At 34.9% G+C, this 16004-nt stretch overlaps 1 protein-coding gene across 1 annotated transcript in view; it reads left to right on the top strand.

Moving 5' to 3' along the window:
• The window catches only part of LOC138712641 (neural cell adhesion molecule 2-like), a 1205141-nt gene extending 1196988 nt beyond the window's left edge, over positions 1-8153 (top strand). The window contains exon 13 of the mRNA XM_069844609.1: positions 7508-8153. Within this exon, the coding sequence (XP_069700710.1) occupies positions 7508-7735 (228 nt within the window). The 3' untranslated portion in view covers positions 7736-8153. The remainder of the gene's footprint in view (positions 1-7507) is intronic.
• Positions 8154-16004: the final 7851 nt, after the last annotated feature.

Here is a 16004-nt window from a genome sequence, read left to right on the forward strand (position 1 = left end):
GTAGATGAAAGAAACTCACTGTCCGATATTACCCGATGTCCGATACTACCCGACTCTCCCCTACTAACCAATAACTTCTCTAATTTATTGGGGAACGAATATGCTCTGCCTGAACATTACAAATAAAATAAGTGAAATCTTCAAGTAGATTTAATAATTCTTAATGTAAATGTAATAAATAAGCAGGTCTGATTTATCATAATTGAAAATGATTATAGTTCCCCAAAAGTACCTATCAGCCACATTGAACCATGCCAGTTCTGGCCGATAAATGTCATCCCTTCAAGAAACAGTTCTTAATTCCTCTTATCTTCCTCACTTGTTCTCTATCTACAGTTTAATGATTTTCATTTGTTTTTCGTACCTCATCTATATCCACGTTAAAATCTCTGCTGTTCAATTCTTCAGTGAACTCTTCCTTCGCAGCTTCCTTTTAAATTTCTGTCACGATAATTTGCAGATTCTATAATCCACAGGCCTTCGTGAGTTTTATACAACACCAAAAAGTTAAATATTTCATCATTATTCCACTTAATATTGTTTCCTATATATTTACATTCCCAGTACAATAGAAAAAATCAGTTTAACGCCCTTAACCCTTAAATTGGCAAAACTTCATTTCTAACACTAGTTTATTAAACCGTGTCGGACTGTAAAGAAAACAACTATCGCAATGTCCATATTTTATATGTTGTACAATATTACAGCTTCGGAACAAGTCTAAAGGCCTAAACCTTGTGAGGAAGAAGAAGATAATATTATAGTATTACTTACTTACTTACTGGCTTTTAAGGAACCCGGAGGTTCACTGCCGCCCTCACATAAGCCCGCCGTTAGTCCCTAACCTGAGCAAGATTAATCCAGTCTCTGTCAGCATATCCCACCTCCCTCAAATCCATTTTAATATTATCTTTCCATCTACGTCTCGGCCTCCCCAAAGGTCTTTTCCCCTCTGGCCTCCCAACTAATACTCTATATGCATTTCTGGATTCGCCCATACGTGCTAAAATTATGACGTGTTTACATTTGCCACATAGTTTTAATTGCTTGGGGGTAATTGTAAACATGTTTTACTATTGTTACAGTTCGTACTTTTCAATAATCAAAGAGAGGGTTGTCACAGATGTGAAAAATGATAACTAAGTTATCGTGAAGCTCAGGAGAGGTACTGAGTTCCTATATATATATATATATATATATATGTGTGTGTGTGTGTGTGTGTGTGTGTGTGTGTGTGTGTATCATAGGTTAAAGGGACGAAATGTATCAGTGATCAAAATTGGACTTGGAAAGAGTACAGCTCTTTCTTCTGAAACAGAACAAAAAATGTTCAGTGTCTTATAGCCCATGCGAAAATTGGTGCTTACAATTACCCCCTCTCAAAGGGGTAAATGTAAACAGGTGGAGTAAATGTAAACTAGCAACTAAAAGATGAAAAATATCAACCTTATTATTTTAAACCCATTTTCAGGGAAAAGAAAGATATAAAATTAACACAATGTTTCTTTGTGATACTTACCGTTACTGAGAGTTTTGTAATGTTGAAATATGTTTAAAATGAGTGAAAAGTGTTTACAATTATCCTGGTCTACTCCAGCTATAGAGTTTCTATTATTTCTATAATATAAATATTTCTTCAATAATTTTATTAATAATAGTCCAAGATAGTTTTGTAAACACTGAACGCGAATTCATTTCATTAACACTAGTACTAGTACTTGTGTGTACATTTTGTACGAGATCACCCCATCTTCTATTCCACCTTTATACAGAGAGCAGGCAATAAATGCATTCCGCTCTCGAGCTGTGAGCCGACTTGGAGAGCGCAAACTTTGTGCAGACCTACTTTATAGCATTCCTTCCTCTCGCAAACTTTGTAGCACCCAAATGTGAATTATTATATTGCCAGTTTCATTTATGCTGTTAACCACTTCCCTGATTAACCCGAGTTAACTCGGGTTGCTAACTTGTGTCAAAATTTATTAACCCGAGTTAACTTATTTGAGTCCCATTTTCGCTGCTAAGGATTATATCCCGAATATATACGTTTCCATTCTTTCATTAACCTTTTGCTCACTAGATGGCTACAGAAGTTAGTGATATTACTATATCTGGTGGTGTTTTTTGTACTTCTTCCTTGCGAGTGGAATTCTATGCTCATATAGCATTCACACACAGTAGTGAGCAGATGAGGTGTATAGTTCCAAAAGTCGATATCCGCCATTTTTATGAAAAATGAGTTACGATCATTTCTTATATCTTTGGGTTGAAATACATTGGAAAAACACTGTATCATCCTCAAAAACTCGATATTTCTAACATAAATCAAGCTTTAAAATATGGAGTTTTTTCCAAAACCCGACTTATTTTGTTAAGGTATTATTCCAAAACTCGACATATGCAGTTTATTCCAAAGTCCGACATTTACACTGCCATTGTGTGAACTATGAAGGCCAGTAACGTTTCAGAAGTCGACATCTTTGCTCAAGATAAAGAAAGTGTGTGATTTCTTTTAGAATATCATAATTCTTCAGTGCACGGAACTGACTGGGAAAATTGACAATGGAACTTTAGCTGAATAAGAATATGCTTCATTATATTGGTACTTCAGAGCTGTGCAGATTTTTACAAAGTGTTGACGTGTTGTGTGAGCTTGTTATAGAAGTAAAATTTTCATAGAATCTCACATACGGATTTCGCCTTCAGAGTCTGGGTGTGGAAGAAGGAGAGTCGGCGATACAAAGAACTAGACAAAACATAGAAAAGGGATAGGAAGTTAAGTTTTATGCTAACTGTAATGTTTGTCTTTACAGTGATTGTGCGATGCTTGCCTGTATTTGATAATTTTTTGTATTGATTATTGGTCGCTACTCTCTCAGAACTCAAAACTTTTCCCATAAACCAATGAAGTTTCCTAACTTAGCGTCATATCAACCACTTTTACAAAGTGTTTTGCAGCGTCCCTAATAAGTTGGTTCAAGATGAATTCATACTGAATACGCAACAGCTGATTATCCTAAAACATGTTTTGTTAATAGAACAGTGAGACATCAGGGGATGGGAGCAGGTCGTGTTCTACCAGTTTACCGACAAACTTTCTTAAAAATCTTGCAAGTGTCAAAGAATTGGGTGGGACTTGTATTTAAGTGGCATTTAAAAATTGGACTTCCGCCAGTAAAAAAGGAAGAGAAGGGGATACATGTAGCAATAAATGTGAAATAAAGTGATATGCTATGAAAGACTTCATCGAAAAATTAGGTACAATGAGTCACTCCATTTCCTCCATACCAACGGATAGAATTTTTTTATGGAATTGAGAAGGAGGCAAAGAAGATTAACATTATGAAATCCGAAGATTACTGCAATATCGTGAACAATGACACCATAAACAAGTTGAGTACAGACTGTCCAGTTTATGGGTGGAAAACGAATATACAAACTGTTTTGAAGCCACCAAATGGCTGGCATTTCAAACTAAAATTCTGTAAAATAATTAAGATAAGGGAATAAAAAAATTGAGTTGCGATAAGGGGTGAACAAAACTATAGAAGAATTGTAAATTTGTACAAAGGATTTTGAAAAAGGGGAAAACGTGCTCTGGATGGAAAAATCACACTTGCACAAAAACACATGCATAATCTATAAGGACGGACTAAGTAATGTTAACAAATTACTTAAAGAAATGTTTAAGATAACTGGAGAGACATGGAAACTTTGGAATATTGCAAGAATATTACAGACCGTATTTATAACGAGGATGAGGATGAAGAAGATTGACTCTCTGTGAACCACAGGGAGAAGAGAATTTCAGGATTTAAAATGTACACTTAGTGAAGGTTAAATATAATATTCTGATGATATATATAAATGAATGAGAATTGTTTATTACATTCTTACCATTTAATATGAGAAAAATTCGTACCGGCACCGAGAATCGAACGCAGGACCTCTCAGCTCTGCGCGCTGAGCGCTCTTTCCAACTGAGCTATGCTGGGACACGATCCATGGCGCCGGCCGAACCTCTCTCTTTCGATTCCTGGTGCCGGTACGAATTTTTCTCGTATTAAATGGTAATAATACACATTGGCTACTTCATAGTAGACGTGTAATATTCAATGAGGTGGGCGAGACTTCATACTTAATGAATATTGATTTATTACATTCCATTGATTCAATAAAATTAATAGCTTTTTAGTATAAAATGTGGATTATTTATGGGAAATAATGTTATTAGAATTTCCAAAATCCGACATATATTTTATTGTTAGTTCCAAAATCCGACATATGCAATAGTTAGTTCCAAAACACGACATGTTCATATTTAATAATCTAATAACTCTTACAAAAATACATACTTTTAGTTCAAACATGTAATTTTATCCTCAGCTTTACTATTAAAGACTATTATAAAAATTTCCTGCACATTTCAACACTGGAAATACTACAGATAGTTTTTTGGCTTTTTCTCTAAACCACTTAGAAAGCAAATGTCGGGTTTTGGAACTATACACCTCAGATGCTAGTTACTTTTGGCGGTTTCTGTTTGTGTTTAGTGTTTTTTGTGCTGTTTTGTGTAAAGATGGATCAAGTTAGTGATTCCGAACCTTTTGATCAGGAATATATTCCTGTAAAAGATTAGGAAATGCAACATCGGTATCAGAAGACGAAGTTATAGACCAACAAACAAATTCAGATCATTTGATGTCGCGTCTTTTCGACTGTGGTTTTAATAGAAGACATCTGGCACCATTTCTTCTGCACCTCCGGGGTCCCCAATCCCTGAAATTTTAACATCATGTCTGATAACGATAATACACAATTTTTCTAAATTATTATTTAATAATGACCTCATCAGCATTATATTCGAGGAGACGATTCGGCATGCTAATAAGTGATCACAGATTGCTGGAAATAATTCGTGGCGGCCTACTACCGACTCTGAAATACGTGTACTTTGGGCATAGTGATACTGCAGAACATTATTCACAAACCTGAAGAACAGATGTACTGGTACAAATATTCAATGACTGCTACACCATTCTTCTCAAAACGCTCTCATATAGGAGGGCAGATACTACTGTCCGGAATGCAATGTGCCACTGTGTGTAATACCCTGCTTTCGAGTCTATCACACGACAAGCAACATTTAACGCCTTGATAACAGCACTGGTACTGTACCTCATATATTAATCCATAAAAAAACATAAGTTGGTAGATAGTTCAGGAGAAAATCAAAGTGGGGCAACTACCAGACTGGAATCAAGGTGCACGAGATAACTCGGGATAATAATTCAGGTATGAATGTATGCCTATTTCATAGTGATTTTTGGGTATGTAAGAAAATTAGTGATGTACAGTGATTCTGTAATATTAAATGACCTCTTTACGAAAATAAAAAAAATATGACACTTTTCTTCACAAAACTGGTAAAATATATAGTAAGGGAAGAGGTTAAATTGTGTTAATTCCAACCAGAGTTTTCCAGTGTTTTGCAAATGTGTTTGTGCGAGATCGTGCGTATTTGCTTGATTTCCGCACAGAACCAATACGCGGTAAGTGTGAAATACCACATTCAGTATTCCCAACGTAACACACATAACAATTTCCCTCATCTTACCGCTTAAGCGCGACATTCATTTTACTGTTTTAGGCTTTTAACATATTATTTTTAGAGACGTTTAACATAGTAATAATTATAAATTGGAAACTTACCACTGCAATTTCACCTAAATTGCAATGTTAATTATTGTTTTTAAATATTTGCAAAAATTAAGTAACGTCTACTACTCCACGAAACTTATTGCATTCCTGATACAAGTAACATTAAGGAAGCCGTGAAAAAATCAACAAGATTCCAGATGCCGATGTTATTACTGCAGTATGTTATATAAATAATATTGTTAAAATATTAAAATGAAAAATAAATCATTACATAATCTTACCGTTTGTTTTAAGTTCGCATTTATAGACTGGGGGAAAAAAAGACAGACGTATATCACGGCCTGCTGCAGTATAGTAAACACAGAAAACATTTTATAGCAACAATGTTGAAGAAAGATATTTTGGTTTTCCGAAGTTGCCGTCATTAAACAGAAATCAACATAGAGATTTCATTGCAACTAATTAGAAATTCGTCTTTCAGGTACGTAATAAACGATCTTCGCACAAAATAATGTACGATACACGAGCGGTATGTTTGTTTTCATGTTCTCGGAAATTAAAAAAGCTCAACTATGTTTCGCATTTTCAATCTTTTCCTCGACCATGAAAACGTCAACATACCGCTCTTGTAACGTATATTACTATTACAGTTCAGTACAACTTCTCCGATTATAGATGTGTCGTAATTTCGGTAACTTAGGAATTCTTCACTCGGCTCCAGTTAAATTAATCAAAACTGGCTAACTACTGTTCTCACGAGCAGAATCCACTTGACATCTATCTATATCTATCTATCTATCTATCTATCTATCTATCTATCTATCTATCTATCTATCTATCTATCTATCTATCTATCTATCTATCTATCTATCTATCTATCTGTCTGTCTGTCTGTCTGTCTGTCTGTCTGTCTCTCTGTCTGTCTGTCTGTCTATCTATCTATCTATCTATCTATCTATCTATCTATCTATCTATCTATCTATCTATCTGTCTGTCTGTCTGTCTGTCTGTCTGTCTGTCTGTCTGTCTGTCTGTCTATCTGTCTATCTATCTATCTATCTATCTATCTATCTATCTATCTATCTATCTATCTATCTATCTATCTATCTATCTATCTATCTATCTATCTATCTATCTATCTATCTATCTATCTATCTATCTATCTATCTGTCTGTCTATCTTTCTCTCTGTCTCCCTGTCTGTCTGTCTATTAATCTGTCTCTCTGTCTCTGTGTCTGTCTATCTGTCTGTCTGTCTGTCTATCTATCTATCTATCTATCTATCTATCTATCTATCTATCTATCTATCTATCTATCTATCTATCTATCTATCTATCTATCTATCTATCTATCTATCTATCTATCTATCTATCTATCTGTCTGTCTGTCTGTCTGTCTGTCTGTCTGTCTGTCTATCTATATTTTGTACGAGATCACCCCTTCTTCTTGTCCACCCTTATACAGAGCGCAGCTAATATCTGCATTCCGCTCTCGAGCTGTGAGCGACTCTGAGAGAGCAAACCTTGTGCAGACTTGCTTCATGGCATTCCTTCCTCTCGCAAAGTTTGTAGCATCCAAATGTGAATTAATATATTGCCAGTTCCATTTATTCTGTTAAATTGTGTAATTCTAACCACAGTTTTCCAATGTTTTGCGAATGTGTTTCAAGTTCAGTACAGCTTCTCCTATTATAAGTTTGTCGTAAGTTCGGTAACTTAGGAAATCTTCACTTGGCTCCAGTAAATTAATCAAAACTGGCGAAATACTGTTTTTAGACGCAGAATCCACTTGATATCTCGAACTTGTCCTGTCGTTCAGTACCTTTAACATTTGGCGTGTTGTTCCAGTGCCACCAGTACGCGGCTGCGGCGACGGTGTCGGCGTACTCGTGGGACATCCGTCCCAAGGACCTGCGACTGCCCGGCGGCGGCAGTAGCGGGGGCGGCCACTCCAGCTCCCCGGGCTCCGCCTCCTGCGTGACCCCCGGCGCCGTCGCCGCCACGGACATGGAGCTCAACGGCACCGCCATCAAGGAGAGGCTCATGGCCAACCGACTGCCCGAGAGCTGCGTATGAGATGACGTCACCACGTGTTGAACAACCGCACTCAACGAATGAAGACTGCAATGTAACGAAGACAGGTCCAGACGCCCGCCGCCTGCTGTGTTGACAACACTCCCAACTCCAGAACAAGCGCATGCAAAGTAGGGCTTCGAAAGGTTGTGGGATACCTGCATTCCTCGTGTACGTATGGTCCGTCCCGGATATCTGTGGAGTGGAAACACGAAACAAGACCTCTGCGCATGTAGTATGTGGGAGGGCTACGGTCACTGACTGCTCTGGGGGGAGGCGTTGCTAGAACGAAGCGAGCAATCGCTTGCAGGAGGGGATAATTTCTATCTGAACTCTACTCCACCTTCTACAGAGTGATTTATATAGAACTGACACATTTCTTACATTAATTGTTTCAAAATGAATTGTGCTAGCGACAACTTCTTATACCTAAAATGTAGAGGAATTTTGGGAGATTATTTACCTCTATAGCAAATGTTGTCCGGCGTTGTCAAATCCGGAGATCTCGGTTGCCACAGGTTCCTGGAAATTATTCGGTGTCACATAACCGGATAAATGGAACCATGCTTCATCTGTGTACCATGTGATGGACAATATGGCAGGATTTTGCACAATGAACGTCTGAAACCAACGACAGTAAGTCACTAGATGCGCAGATGTTTATGTTTTATTCCTATTGTTGGCAGCTGTTTTCGACATTTTGTGTCGACGTGAAAATTCAGTACACATTAAATCAACGACTCTTCCTTGTAAAGCAATACTGGATTACGAATTCAATTACAGCTACTCAAAGGGCATACCAGAGAGAATTTGGTGTTCGCAATCCTCCCAAAAGAATCACAATACTGGGACTGGTAAACAAATTGGAAACAACTGGATCTCTGGTGAGTGAAAAGGGCAAGCATCGTTCATCTAGACTTCCCACGGTTGTTGACGTAAGAGCACGACTAGAGCAGTCACCCAAAAAATCATTAAGACGTTTGTCGCAGGAGACAGGGTACACCTACTCAATGTGTCAGAGAGCCTAAAGCCATATAGGGTTACGGTTGTTCATCAGCTACAGGAACCAGATAAGGATAAAAGATTGAATTATTGTCGTTGGTTTCAGACGGTCATTGTGCAAAATCCTGCCATATTGTCCAACACATGGTTCACAGATGAAGCATGGTTCCATTTATCCGGTTATGTGACGACCGAATAATTTCCAGGAACCTGTGGCCACCGAGATCTCCGGATTTGACAACGCCGGACAACATTTGCTATAGAGGTAAATAATCTCCCAAAATTCCTCTACATTTTAGGTATAATAAGTTGTCGCTAGCACAATTCGTTTTGAAACAATTAATGAAAGAAATGTGTCAGTTCTATATAAATCACTCTACTACTACGAGCATCTTATCCCTTAGCGGACTCGAGCTGATACTGCCCGCAATGCACTCCGGCCCAGATAGACTCCGCCCCCATATGCGCGAAGTTACTCCACAGAATCCTGCGACGGAACATGGTTTACCACTCGTGTCAATGCTGAAGATAGTTCACGTGCAAACATTCTCATGGTGCAGATAAAAATGTTGATATTTTTCTTCCACCAGGTTAATAATGACAAAACAAGTGCTTGTACAAATTTTGGCCACTTGAACGCAATTACGAGGGCCGTTAAAATAAGTTTGATTGGGATCGTTTACAGAAAGAAAACACAATTTCGTTGAAAAAAAATTATTGGAACAGATACAACAACTGTTGAGCTATATTTCAACATATTTTCCACTGGAATTGAGGCATTTGTCATAACCTGGGATCGACAGAGAGGTGTAGACAGCTGTCAAACACTGGTTCCGATCCTAGGCGGCAGACTTCTAGGACAAAAAGGTACAAAAGTTGATCCCACAGTATAATAAATGTCTCAATTGCGGTGGGGAATATATTGAAAAGTATCTCAACATTTTCTGCATGTGTTCCAATAAATATTTCCATGAAATTGTGTTTTACAACTCTCGTAATTGCGCTCGAGTGGCCAAAATTTGTATAAGCACTTGTTTCGACATTATTAACATGGTGGAAGATAAAAAAAATAATAGTTTTTTATCTGCTCCCATGAGAATATTTGCTTGTCAGACAAACCCACTCTACTTCATCTTTTACTTTTGTATCAATTTGTGAGCTCAGAAACCTCATTAACTCCCTAACATCTCAGTTCATTCTTTAGTTAGTTTCCATTCTATTTCACAATTTCTATTTCTAACCATTGAACTTCTATGTTCTTCAAACAATTAATAGCAGAAAATTAAATGAATGTCATTAATTATTAAATAAATCATTACAAAATTACAAATTTTATATCTCAAATAATAATTTGTCGACAGGCATATATGAATTAAACGTATCCTGCAGCAATGGGAACTCCATATTTTACAGCAGATGGCATCTATGTGTTCACTCAGCACACGAAATCAGACGTGAATTTCACACCGACGTTAATTGGTCGAAATTGGTTTTAATTTGTGTTACTTCACTGGTGTTTCATGATATGCATAGAACATTTTAAATATTTCGATAAATTTTATATTAAGTAATATGTTCTCGAAGTTTCTCCTTTGGGAGGTAAGAAGCTTGTAGAAAAATTTAATTAAAGAATGTAACAATTAATAATAATCTGAAACGTTTTTATTCTTACGTCTGAAACAAGTAAAAATGTGACACGAATAATCCTACTGTAATTCTCGTTAAAAGTATATATCAATTTATTTTCCGTATTGTTATTCGCAACAAGGAATATACATTATTTTGATATTGTGCGTATAGTTGAGTATAATTTTTATCATGACAAGATATTAGTCTAAATTAAATATTTGATTATATATTCGTTGTCCACCTCTCTGCTTAAGAAAAGCTTCTTATTGTGTCAAATTCATACGGTGATACATTTTTAATTACACATTGAAATGAGAGTGAAAACGATCTCGTTTGTTGATAAGTAATAAGAGATAAGGATCGATTATGAATTATCGAGTTAAAACTCAGAATACATTTTAGAAAAAAATAACATATATTCGAGAATATCAACTAACAAACCTTATATTCTGAAGAAACTAACCTAAAAATAAGTAGGTATGATTAATGTATGACAATAAAATGTGAAAGAATTTCCGATTTAAGTCTTAAAGTTGATCATTTGAAATGTTAAATTTGAAGATATCCGAAGTAGCTACTATTGATTCTTTTATGACGAAAAGTTTTATTATAATTCTGAAGACTTTGAAAAATTTTCAACGTACATTGACAGTTCATATTAATATAACCATTAAATGAAAGGATTAACCCATAATTATTGTCTAATAGCTTAAGGCAGTGATGTCAAAGCAAGCGCATTTTTCTGATCTTGACGTCCTGCGCGGGCATCAAGCTCTAAGTATGGAAAGAGGAAGGGTTGTGTATATGAATAAGAAGCCTGCTGGATTAAGAAAACAGTGGTGCACAAATTTCAAACGGAACGTGAAATTTTATGTCGTTATTTTTATATGGCTGCTTTGTGTTTGATATTATCTATATTGTCTGTAAAATAAAAGTACTAATACCAATTTCTTAATATTGCAGTTGTGTTTTAAATCTTAATAACATAATAAAGAGTTAAGAAGGAATATTTACGTAAATTCAATAGTAGTACAACTATACTGGACTAAATGGATGAAATACATCATTCATGAAGAAAGTGATATCCCCCCCCCAAAAAGAGATTGATTATGACATGATACGTTGTTATTGATATTGATGATACCTTTAGCCTTATAAAAGTAATCAATAAACTAATGAAAACAAAACTAGAGTACAAAGCAAAGTTACCTAGATGCTGTATATGTTTTAAGTGCAACTAATATATTCCATTACAAATCTTATCGTATTATGCTTTTAAGATGATATTGGTTAGCAATTTCCTAACATCAGAATATTAACTTATTTTCTCGAAATCTGCTGAAGCTGACATTTTTACAACACATGGGCACGTATCTTTTGCTTATGATGTAACAGTAGCTGCTTTATTAATTCATTTCCTTACAAACATTTTCCATGCGAATATTTTAAAACTTTTCAATACACTATCTTCATTAATACGTATTTACGTATATTAGATTTACGCAAACATTCTGTAAGGCTACTGAATAAATAGGCCTATACCTGAAAATTTCACTTTTCTATAAAGGAAGTTGAGAAAATATTTATTTTGAATAAAAAATCAAACTTGTGAAAAACGAGCATTAAAATTAAAACTGACATTCTTATAATGTACTTATACTTCTCAGACAAATCTAAAAATTACCATGGATACAGTTTTAATAAGTTCTCTTCCCTTTATCTATTGAATCATTGCTGGCCATCCCTGTATATAGCTCTACCAAGCGGCATGTACTACCACTTACGTCTGTGTCTTTCCTTTCCGCTGTAAAGCGCTCAGGCTCTCCTGAGCTCTAAAGCGCGCGCTTGCTCCTATGGGCATCAATTGACATCACTGGCTTAAGAGGTTAGGTACAGCTTACAGCAGTAAAAGTTTTGGAAATATTCAATATTTTTTTTTCTCAATTATTGTATCTAGTACAATAATGAAAATTGGTATGTGTGAAACATTGTCCTTCAGCTGTATGGAAAAAATACTTCTACGAATAAAAAAATTATACCGTATATATATATATTTTTTTTTTTTCAAAATTAAAAATGTGCAGTGATGAAGCGTTTCCCTCATAACTCATAAACTTGGTAACTTTTTCATGTTCTCTCTCTTTTATTTTATTGCTGAAACTCATGCTTACAATATCATGCTCTTTCAACTACATTCCTTAATAAGTAATATTTTTTTTTATTTTTATTTAGAAGAAAATAGTGATATTTGACCATTTTGTAAAATGAATTTATTTTTATCATACAATCTATCAAAGATAGAGAAGTGATCTTGTATCATCTTGTAAATATGACATGCATTAATACACACAAGAAATTTCATCTGGATAGTTTTTGAGTTATGTGGAAAATGCTTCATCACTGCACAGTAAAATTAATTTTGAAAAAAAAAAAAAAGAAGTGTAAATTTTTTAAATCGTAATAATATTTTTTTTCATATAGCTGAAGAATAGTGTTTTAAACATACTAATTTTCGTTATTGTACAAGATACAGTAATGGAGGAAAGAATTGTTGAATATATCCAAAATTTTACAGCTGTAAGCTGTACCTAACCCCTTAAAGAAATATAAAATGTAGCAATCTCCATTTAAATGATTGGCATTAATTAACAGATTAATTACACAGAGATTGTGTGCGCTCGATGTGGGTCTCTGGCGTTTCGTCAGCCCACGCGAGTTGTGTGGATATAAAGGGAAAAGTTGAGACGGTGTCGGGTGGAGTTCCCGGGTAGCTCAGTGGCAGAGCGCTGGCACGTTCAACCAGAGGTCCCGGGATCGATACCCGGCCACGGAACAATTTTTCCCTTGAAATGATTCAGATTAATTACTTCTTTCCAAATCATCAAGGAGACAAATTAACCTTTGATTTGAAAATTGTCCAAACTGTTTTTTTAATTAAAAATTCTAGTTTTACTCAAGATGCATTTACTGCTGTAGAACAGTAACCCAACTTAATTTCCTTCAGTGTGATACAGGAGTCTGAAATTCTCATACAGTTGAAGAACATCCCAAATGCTGGAATTGGGACAGTCTTCAATCGCACGGAATGTTAATGCAGTTTTCTAATGCAAAATGGGTATTCAGTTGATTAATAATTGAAATGACCAAATAATTCTCTGATTCTGTAAATGAAATCAGCATAAGTATTAAATAATATTTGGTATATGATTTTTATGCAATTGAAATAAGTTTACTTTTCATTTCAATATTATTATTAATATTATTATTATTATTATTATTATTATTATTATTATTATTATTATTATTAATAAAAGAATAAATCGTTATGTTCCGTGAACAAAAAGAAATCAAAATGTAGTATAAAATTAACACTTTATGTGGACTAAATAGAGTTTAAGTAGGGCTATAGCTTATCGTGGCTCACTCAGATACGTTTAAGTAATAACAATATTTCGACAATATATCACGGTTTCTGTGCTTAAGAATCTGTTTTAATCCTACCATATTTCATATTTGTGCTCAGCCCTCGATTCGCTCCGAGGTTACCATAATGATATTATAGAATATGTTCATCTGGAGGAATTACACTTCCTAATGGTGAAAGAATTATCCAGATCGGTTAAGTATTTTCTTAAATTACTTCTTACACACACTCTCTCGTTACATTTTAATACTGACAAACATTTAAATGCTTATAGATTACAATGACATCCATGTAACGATAGTGTTAATTGAATATCTTCCGTTTGTTATGCAAGGCCTTCTTAAGTAAAGGTAAAGTCATTTGTTTTCAATTCATTGTTCTAGTATGATTAATATAAGAAGCATCGTTATTTTAAAACTCATATATCTCGTTAAATATCATCCTGATCAAGATTTTGCATAGAATACAACTTGTAGGAAATATTTTTTAAAGAAACGTTCGTAATGTAACATTTTTCTAAAAAATCAATCATAAGCGAGATATTTCTATTTATTGACTCCAGCCCCCTTATAATCCCCCTTTTTTAAAAAATAGTATTTTGAAGGCCATATAGCCTAAATTTTAGCCCACGTAATGTATATGGGCCTACCAATCTTGGTAGAAATCCGTTGGTCCGGTATCACGTGAAAAGGTAACAAACATATAGTCGGACAGACATACAAAAAAATATATATATATATTTTTGGTCTTAGGAGAGATACTTACACCGGTTATTATTGTGAAAGCGAAAATTATCAGAAAAATTTAGTTATTAATTGTTATTAGTGTAGAAAAATTCGCTCCGGCGTCCGGGGTTCGAACACTGGTCCTTAGTTCTACGTACCGAGCTCTCTAACCACTGAGCTATGCCGAAGTTCAATCCACAGCACGGAAAAATTATTATCACAAAATAATAATTAATCTTTACGTAGAAAAATTTAGGTTACAGTTTTATTATTAGTATAGATTATTATTATTATTATTATTATTATTATTATTATTATCATCATCATCATCATCATAACGGATATTGGCTTCGTGAATTTAGTTTATGCATGATTTGATGTCATTAAACATATTATGATACCTGAAATCTTGTCCATGACCTCCTCTACTACCCGAAAAGTTCCCATACTTTCCTACATAATAAAGAGCTTCCTGTTCTAAAGTCGAAGCATGGGGTTACATAGATATCTTAATGAAATGACCGAAAATTAATAAAACTGTAATTTCTTTTTGTATTAATTTTAATTTTATGCTAGACAAGTCTTCCATTGATTGAACGTCGCTTGTATAAGAGAACCGAAGATGAATGCAGGCATCTCACAATCCCGCACCGGTACATCTCCCACAATTCCTTCCAATAGAAAACAAGCTTAGTACCTGCTGACGTCACTGCATTCAAGAATTATTGTCTTCCACTGAAATCTGCGTAACTCAAGAGAACAGCAATGAGCGTGTTGGTGTAGTCTGTAAGATTCCGGATCAAGCAAAGAGTGTAATGTGTATGTTGAGTGTGGTAATTGATATTAAATACGCTACAAGTGCTGAATTGATTCATTAGTACCTCATTTGTTCAACAGGTAAATGTTACATGACTACCGTGTCAATATAAAAGTAGCACAAATTCATCTCATGAATTGATCGAGGGTTTTAAACGTGTTCACCCGAGAATTTGCTAAAGCATTAAAAACAAATACAAATATTCGTATCATTTAAAGAAGAAACAACTTTAAAAAAGTGAATATGAGACTTATATCAAATCACATAACAATAATGTTTACAGGAATATTTTGATTGTGTTGGTAACAGTGTCACCTTCTTCCCGTTCTTAATATGTTGGAATGATCCTTTAACCGTCAGAGAATATCAACTAAAAACTTGTGGCACATGTGACTTCATGGTTTGTAAAAGAAGTTTTGATTTGATCACAGAAAATCAGCTCATAAAAACGGTGAAACTATTCGAACGAATGATTTTTTTTTTCTTGTAAACGTGCTTATAAATAAGAACACAGCTCGACTGCCTAAATGGATCTAAAAAAAATTGTTCATGAAACATGTAAACTGTGCATTAATAAAAGAGCTGTTGCATACATATCTATAAATATACCAAGCTCCTTAATCATCTGTAAGTAATAATTTGCGTCCAATGTAGATTTCTACTGTACCCCAGAAC

Source organism: Periplaneta americana, chromosome 13 (genome assembly GCF_040183065.1).
Source record: "Periplaneta americana isolate PAMFEO1 chromosome 13, P.americana_PAMFEO1_priV1, whole genome shotgun sequence".
Classification (NCBI taxonomy): domain Eukaryota; kingdom Metazoa; phylum Arthropoda; class Insecta; order Blattodea; family Blattidae; genus Periplaneta; species Periplaneta americana.